Source organism: Sinocyclocheilus anshuiensis, unplaced genomic scaffold (assembly GCF_001515605.1).
Source record: "Sinocyclocheilus anshuiensis isolate Anshui unplaced genomic scaffold, SAMN03320099.WGS_v1.1 scaffold371, whole genome shotgun sequence".
NCBI lineage: Eukaryota > Metazoa > Chordata > Actinopteri > Cypriniformes > Cyprinidae > Sinocyclocheilus > Sinocyclocheilus anshuiensis.
The window spans coordinates 673,481-682,253 of record NW_015549597.1 but is presented as its reverse complement, the minus strand read 5'-3'; the positions used below and the strand labels follow the sequence as shown (position 1 = coordinate 682,253).

The 8,773-nt window shown below is 38.3% G+C and overlaps 1 protein-coding gene across 1 annotated transcript in view; it reads left to right on the top strand.

Annotated features, from left to right (window-relative positions):
• The window catches only part of LOC107658465 (potassium voltage-gated channel subfamily H member 6-like), a 39,257-nt gene that overhangs the window by 27,195 nt on the left and 3,289 nt on the right, over positions 1–8,773 (top strand). The window contains exons 8-15 of the mRNA XM_016447024.1: positions 1,535–1,952; positions 3,189–3,388; positions 3,674–3,926; positions 5,382–5,575; positions 5,703–5,802; positions 5,887–6,180; positions 7,811–7,994; positions 8,102–8,300. Of these exons, the coding sequence (XP_016302510.1) occupies positions 1,535–1,952; positions 3,189–3,388; positions 3,674–3,926; positions 5,382–5,575; positions 5,703–5,802; positions 5,887–6,180; positions 7,811–7,994; positions 8,102–8,300 (1,842 nt within the window). The remainder of the gene's footprint in view (positions 1–1,534; positions 1,953–3,188; positions 3,389–3,673; positions 3,927–5,381; positions 5,576–5,702; positions 5,803–5,886; positions 6,181–7,810; positions 7,995–8,101; positions 8,301–8,773) is intronic.

The window sequence follows — 8,773 nt, the reverse complement described above, 5'->3', positions numbered from 1 at the left end:
CCGTTTTGTTGGGTAGAGAGCGGAGGTTCGCCAGATGGATGCTGGCCAACGGCGTTCGGAATCCGCGCTTCCGGAGCTTCACGAGCACGCCGGCTCGCTTCCCCCATCAGCGCGTCCTGAAGCGCTTGATCAGCGCAGCAGCTCCGCCGACTACAACGTTCAGCAAAACGTCCGAATAAACGAAATCCGGTAGAAGATTGTGTGGCGTGTTCTGCCGAATGTTCAGCAGCTCATCCCTGGTAAAACTGATCGTAAAACTAATGTTGATTGCGCTTGTTATTCTGAACGTTCTATCGACCTGTAGATACTGCATTATTGATGATGTATACAGTAAAGGTGAAGGTCACTTCCACAAAATAGGGCTGGTGCCATTTTAAATATTATCATACAATGGTTCTTACTATTTAACGAGTACTGAAGTATGTGATTTGAAATCTGCCATTTATCTCATGAAAAACAGAGACTGATTATGGTCATTTATTTTTCTTTTATATAGTGTATAAGTATATAAGTATATAATTCTATAATATATAAAGAGAACAGTTTAGAAGTTAACATACTGGAAGTATTATTAATCTTTTTTTCCATGAAACACAAAAAGTGAAATTTTAAATAACATACTAATCACTCTTTTCCATATAAAGAAAGTGAAGAAAAATGACAAAAAAGCATCATAAAAGTATCTTCTGACTTGTGAACCTAATTATAAATCTTCTTAAAGGGATAGTTCACCTGTTAATAAAAATTCTGTAATCATTTACTCACCTTCAAGCTGATTTAAACCTATACGAGTTTCTTTCTTCTGTGGAAAATAAAAGAAGATATTTTGAAGAATAGAATGAAGAAACAGTTGATGGTCCCCACTGACTTCCATAGTATGGGGGAAAAAATCGGGACCATTAACTGTTTGGTTACCAGCATTCTTCAAAATGTCTTCTTTTTTGTTCAGCAGAAGAAAGAAATTCTTGCAGTAAATGATGAATGAATGATGCATTTATAAAGATGATTAAATGATGACAGAATTTTCTTTTTTTTTTGGGTGAGCTGTCCCTTTAAAACATATGATAGATTTGTATAAGGAACCAATCAAAATTTAAGTCTTGAATCTCAAAGTTTGTGAACAAATCGTTCTTTTCGGGAGTCTAATCTTTTTTAATGAATCTTTTGTTCACAACACTGGTCTGAATGATTTGTTCATGAATCATACTGATCCATTCTTCAATTCAACTTACTGACTCAATGACTTCAGTTCACAGCTCACTAGAGGAAAAATGATTGCTGAATAGTGATTTGTTCCTCACGTAAAGCCATGCAATCACTTCAGAAGTCTATGTAACATGACTTTTTGATGTTTTTTAAGTTTGACAGCTCAAGCCCTTGTTAAGTTTTATTACATGTATAGAAGGTGGAAGGGCTTCTTCAGAGATTCCCCTTTTGTGTGCCATGGAAGGAGGTCATAAATATCATTCTGTCGCAATCATGCAGACTAAATAAAAATGCAAACTAATGTATCCTCTCAAACTCGTCCTTCCAGCCTCAAACCACGACTCTGATTGGTCTTCTGAAGACTGCGCGGCTGCTGCGATTGGTGCGAGTAGCGAGGAAACTGGACCATTACTCTGAGTACGGCGCGGCAGTGCTCTTCCTCCTCATGTGCACCTTTGCCCTCATCGCTCACTGGCTGGCATGCATCTGGTACGCCATTGGCAACGTGGAGCGCACCAGCTCTGCCCGTATTGGAGGCATGAAGATCGGCTGGCTGGACAACCTGGCTGACCAGATTGGCAAACGTTACAATGACAGCGATTCCTTCTCCGGCCCCTCTATCAAGGATAAATATGTAACTGCACTGTACTTCACCTTCAGTAGTTTGACCAGCGTGGGATTCGGAAACGTCTCTCCCAACACCAACCCTGAGAAGATTTTTTCCATTTGTGTCATGCTCATTGGCTGTAAGTGCACTACATTCATTATCTATATGTGACCCTGGACCACAAATCCAGTCTTAAGTCGCTGGGGTATATTTGCAGCAATAGCCAAAAATATATTGTATGGGTCAAAATGATCGATTTTCCTTTTATGCCAAAAATCATTAGGATATTAAGTAAAGATCATGTTCCATGAAGATATTTTGTAAATTTCCTACCATAAATATGTTAAAACTTAATTTTTGATTAGTAATATGCATTGCTAAGAACTTCATTTGGACAACTTTAAAGGCGATTTTCTCAATATTTAATTTTTTTGCTCCCTCAGATTCCAGATTTTCAAACAGTTGTATCTCAGCCAAGTATTGTCCTATCCTAACAAACCATACATCAATGGAAAGCTCATTTATTCAGCTTGATGTATAAATCTCAATTTCTAAAAATTGACCCTTATGACTGGTTTTGTGCTCCAGGGTCACATATTAGGCATGACAAGTAGGCTTCACTGGGAACTTCAACAACTTAAACATTAATATACATTACCATACCATACAAAGGTCTGGGGTCATTAAGATAGTTTTGATTGCAAATTGGACTGAAAGATTGACTTATGTTCAGTAAAAATATTTTTTTTTATTTTAATTTTAATTTTCATATTTTCTCAGCTACTATTGACATATGCTACTGTTTAAAAGTTTGGAGTCTGTTTTTTGTAGTTCTGAAGTTTTTGTAATAGACATTATTATTTAATTCACCAAGGGCACATTAAATTCATCAAAAGTGAAAGTAAAGTCCTTTATAATATTACAAAAAAATTATATTTCAAATAAATTCTTTTGAACTTCATATCCATCAAAGAATCTTGAAAAACAAGTTTTCAACTGATAATGAGAAATGTTTCTTGAGCTGCAAATCAGTATATTAGTAATTTCTAAAGGATCTTGTGACACTGACGACTGGAGTAATGGCTGCTGAAAATTCAGATTTGCCATTACAAAAATAAATTACATATTACAACAAACATTAAAATAGAACAGTTGTTTTATGTTGTGATCATATTTCTGAATATTACTGTTTTTACTGTATGTTGATCAAATAAATGCAGCCTTGGTGAGCATAAGAGATTTTATTCAAAAACTTCTTACTGATCCCAATCTTTTAAATGGTAGTGTATATATTATAAATAAATTTGATTTAAAAAATATTTTGTTTGCACCATGCTTTTGGCTGATGATAATCTTTGTTCTTCTTTATTTCCAGCCCTGATGTATGCCAGTATCTTTGGCAATGTGTCAGCTATAATTCAGAGGTTGTACTCAGGCACAGCTCGCTATCACACTCAGATGCTACGTGTGAAAGAGTTCATCAGGTTCCATCAGATCCCAGGAGGACTTCGACAACGACTAGAAGAGTACTTCCAGCACGCCTGGTCCTACACTAACGGCATTGACATGAACGCTGTGAGTTACAAGCACACACAAACTCTAAATATACCTGAAGTAATACATGTACTTTTATATACTGCCCGATATAATGTTCAAAGTATGGTGAGAGGGTTTCCGGACCCCTCATATATGTTATGAAGCACCCATAAGAATAAATCGTTTAAATTTTTTTTTTGATTTATACTTAAAATGCTACCTTTTAACCCTTAGTCAATTTATGGGGTTTAATTCAAATGTGAAAAATATTGTACATCTGTAAATTTGCATAATGTTGTCGTTTTCTCACATGTCCTACTACAGGTGTTGAAGGGTTTTCCGGAGTGTCTGCAGGCTGACATCTGTCTGCATCTGAACCGCAGTCTGCTGCAGAACTGTAAGGCATTCCGGGGGGCGAGCAAGGGCTGTCTGCGGGCTCTGGCCATGCGTTTTAAGACCACTCATGCCCCACCCGGTGACACTCTGGTGCACAGTGGAGACGTATTAACTGCACTGTATTTCATCTCCCGCGGCTCCATAGAGATCCTCCGAGAGGATGTGGTCGTGGCCATTTTAGGTTTGACTACTTTCTAGTTTTGTCTGTTTTATATTTTGATTTTCTTTATTTCAACCCACTCCAGCTTGAAAATTAGAACTTGCTGACTTAACTTTAGTAAACACAAAGAGATTTTTTTTTGTGATTTGAGCTTGATACTTCACATTTATTGTTTTGCTCAGAAAGCTGATGTAACTGTATCTTGTTTTTTGCTTTTTGTATCTTGTATCTTGCTTTTTTTCATTTATTTCAGCTTACACTACTGTTTAAATGTTTGGGGCCTTTATTTTGCCCAAAAATCCAGTAAATCAGTGATATCGTTACATATATGTGACCCTGGAGCACAAAACCAGTCATAAGGGTCAATTTTTCGAAACTGAGATTTATACATAATCTGAAAGCTGAATAAATCAGCTTTCCATTGATGTATGGTTTGTTAGGATATGACAATAGTTGACCGAGATACAACTATTTGAAAGTCTGGAATCTGAGGGAGCAAAAAAATCTAAATATTAAGAAAATTGCCTTTAAAGTTGTCCAAATGAAGTTCATAGCAGTGCATATTACTAACCAAAAACATTAAGTTTTGATATATTTACAGTAGGAAATTTACAAAATATCTTTATGGAACATGATCTTTACTTAATATCCTAATGATTTTTGGCATAAAAGAAAAATCAATAATTTTGACCCATACGATGTATTGTTGGCTATTGCTACAAATATAGCCCAGCAACTTAAGACTGGTTTCGTGCTCCAGGGTCACATATTGTAATTGACACTGGAACAGCTTCCTATTTTAAATGCAATTTATAAAATCTAATTTTCAGTATCACATTTCTTCAGAAATCATTCTAAAATGCTGATTTGGTGCTCAAGAAACATTTCTTACTATTATCAATGTTAAAAACAGTTGTGCTGCTTAGTATTTTTGTGGAAACCGTCTTTTGTTTGTAATATACTTTGATGAATAGAAAATTTAAATCAACAGCATTTATTTCAAATAGAAACTATCTGTATTATTATCTGAATTATAAAGGGCTTCCTTGTCACTTTTGATCAGTTTAATGCATCCTTGCTAAATAAAAGTATTAATAATTTCTTAAAAAATTTGACACCAAACGTTTGAATGGTAGTGTATGTATTCCAGTGAAATTTACAAACACATTGCCTTATAAAAGTTAAAACAATGACTGGAGATTAATACTCAGAACTTAAAGGATTGTATCATTGAGGATCATGCTGCTGTTCCTGTTTTCTAGGGTGGTCCATCCCGTCAGCAGTGTAGGGTCCCAAAAAACTGTAGCCTCACTAAAGTGCAGCTTTATAGTGCCCCTTAGTGGTTGAACTCTTTTAAATGTTGTATTAATACTCAGCATTACATGAAGCCTATTTGGCACCCAAATGTGATGCTATTCTTCTGTATTTCTCCTCTAATCATTCCAACTCCTGCCTCTCTTTCTGTTTCCACTGTAGGTAAGAATGATATTTTTGGGGAGCACATCAGTCTATATGCCAGGCCGGGGAAATCAAGTGCGGACGTGAGGGCTCTGACGTACTGTGACCTGCACAAGATCCTCAGAGACGACCTGCTGGAAGTGTTGGACATGTACCCCGATTTCTCCGACAGCTTCTGGAGTAACCTAGAGATCACATTCAACCTTCGAGATGTAAGCCACTCAAACTCACACAATACAGAGGAAATAAATGTGTGTTTTGGACAACAGCGAGTTATTATTTGTGTTTCTGTACATGTTTTCTGTAATTATATGAGTTACTGAAGCTTGTGTGTATCAGGCAGACAGAGTCATGCATGCAACCCCAAGCGAGGACTCGAAAGACTGTGGGTACCATCAACCCAGACATCGGAGGAACCCCTTACAGCGAAATCGACCTGGTAAGTTTGCTAATCTAGTCCAAGAGGGACACAAAAAGGATACAACATACTATTCTGATCTCTCTTCTCTCTTAAATCACTAAGATGGGATGGACCGAGATGGGATGGACACGTACCCAGTCCAGTCCTGTTCGCCTGTGGGCAACCACCGGGGGGCAATACCGCTCTCTCACTGGGATGAGTTATGCAGCAATACCAGTGCTGCTTCCTTGTCCAGTGAGGAGGACATGAAGCCCCTGGTATCTGGCCGAGGGGAAATGTACTCGCCAAGGACAGAGATGCAAGAATACTCCCCTTCTGCAGTCAGCCTCATGCCCCCCGACAACAGCACAGCTTCTGCCATGGGAGGACCACTGGGAGGGACACATCCGTGCACAGGTAGCAGGATTGGATTTGATGCCTCCTAAATCATAGTAGGCTGAACGTATTATCAGCCCAAGTTCATGAAAAATATGCACCTGTTGGGACCTTTTTGCAAAAAGGGTTTCGCAGCAGTTCAAAAGTGAAATGTCTAGTGAGTGGTGCTAAAAAGTGTGTTTAATTTTCTCAGATCAGATAAACGTAAATGGGTAAATAATAATAGTTTTTTGCATTTACGTGCAAGCACGTATTGCAGCAGTTTGGAAATAAAATGTCTGGTGAGTGGCGCTAAAAAGTGAATGCTCTATCGCATTCAAAAAAATATGGTACCACGCATAGATATGTAGGTAGTTGCCTGTGTGTCTGCAGTAGTTAGACGCATGTACATATCTATGTCTGCAATAGACAGATAAGCAGATGATTTCGCTTAACTAACACAGTACAACAAGAAGAAGGCATTAGCTTAACATCAAAAGTCACTACAGTTTAAAAACCTGTAATATTGAGTTAATTCATATTAAAAACACAAATCAACACATTCTTACCGGTTAAAGTTTATCCAATTTCTCCAATTTTGGTGGTTTTTGCAACCAGAGGCTGCGCAATGTGGTGGCATCCTGAAAAAACTCATTGATTTTTACTGTGAGTGATGACACATTGAACGTTCCAAGATGGTGGACGCGTCGACGTGTCAGGAACAGTGACTTCTACCTATACATATACCAAGCAAACCAAGCCCTAAACTCAAACGATGGTGCTAAAGAAAACTTTTTACTAAAGCAATTGTGCCATTTCACCTTATTTCTACATAGCTTTTTTTTGTCAAACTGTCTTCATGAAACTTGTAACCAAGCTCTCTGCATTACAATTGCAGCATTGTATCAGGTGCGCTAACGAGCAAGTTTACTATGTCAGAAAAGCTGGGTATGTGGTGCAAATATTAACATTTTTTAAAAATCATGCACTATAAGTGGTTTACAGCTGATATCATAGTATAGTGCAAGGAACCATGCAAAAATGAACATTTCACATTCATTAATTGATAATCTGCCCCTTTATTTAAAATTTGTATGAAAATAAATAAAGATTGTTGGTGTTTTACTGCCACAAGTGTTCATTTCAACTGGAATGGCAGCAAATTGTATGTATATTATTGGAGTTTTAAACATGTAGAAATGTAGGTATGTAGTTTTTTTTCCCAGTGAGCCTGGGTTGCATAATATGCCATGACAATGACGTGGAGGAAAGGGGCAAAGTTTAAGTACTGTATAAGTTCGGCATACGTCACCAAATAGAAGTCTGTCATTTCACTGGAAGATCCAGTTATGACATTTTGATTGAAAATTGCAATGTCAAAAAAATTTTTATCATATAAACATATAAACACCTAAGACATGCATTTAAAAAGTAGTCAGGATGAATTTTAATTTCATGCCAACTTTAAAAGTATGCAATTTACCATAGCCAGCCAGCATGTATGTTTTGTAATTGGTAGAAGTATGCAAATTGGTGTTTAGCTACTGTTTATTTTTTATCTGCAAATGTATGATATTTTATAATAATTTTAGTCTTCTCCATCTTTAACTTGTCTGTTACTCTGTATCTTTCTGTTCCTCTTGATCTTTCCACTTATTCTTCATCCATACAGCGGCTCCTCTGAACGTGTCAGGGTTATACGGCTGTTTGCCCGACCACAGGACCAGTCAGTACTCAGAGAGTCAGAGACGTTCCTCTGCAGTGCAGGCCTGCTACCACCATCACAGCCCCTGTGTTGAGGACAGACCGAGTCGGCTGCAGGCGCGTCTGGAGCTGCTGCAGTCGCAACTCAACAGGTCCGATATCCAGAGGATAAAAAAAAAAAACAAGCTTTTAATGGCAAAGTTTGCGTTTGTCTTACAACTCCACTTTTCTCTCTCTCTCTCTCTCTCTCTCTCTAAAGACTGGAGACCAGGATGACGGCTGATATAAATGTGATCCTGCAGTTGCTGCAAAGGCAGATGGCACCTGTACCGCCTGCCTACAGCGCTGTTTCCCCTGAACTGCTGGCCCACCACGCTCATCCCACCAGCCTGTACACCTCAGCAACGCACAGCACTATGCCATCTTTACAGATCAATGACAGTTCATCACCTGGAAAGGTAGGTTATCACATGAGCAGTGAGAGAAGAACGTTGGTTTGTAAACCACTTATACTTCAAATGCTTGAATCTGATTGGCTGACGAACGTTCTGAGGTGTGCAATTATTTTCAGGGAAACGCACGGCTAACGTAGTTCCAGGCAGCTCTCTTGACCGCATTACAGTTCCATATCACTTCGCATAGTTAACTGTAATAACGGAAATTAGCATACAGTACCTACAGCACACAGGAATTACTGCAATCACACGTGCTCGCACGCACACTACGGTCACGCAGTTTGCACAAAAAGGTGTTGTCAGCGCTGCCCTGACGATTTTATCAGTTAGCCTATATAGTGTAGCAACTTAAAGGCTACACATGACATTTCTCACTAGCGAGGTAATAACAGCACTATTTAGAGACGCTGCTGCAGAACACTGTTGAGGGACGCACAGAGGTAGCCTAATTCACACAAGCTCTCTCTCTCGCTCTT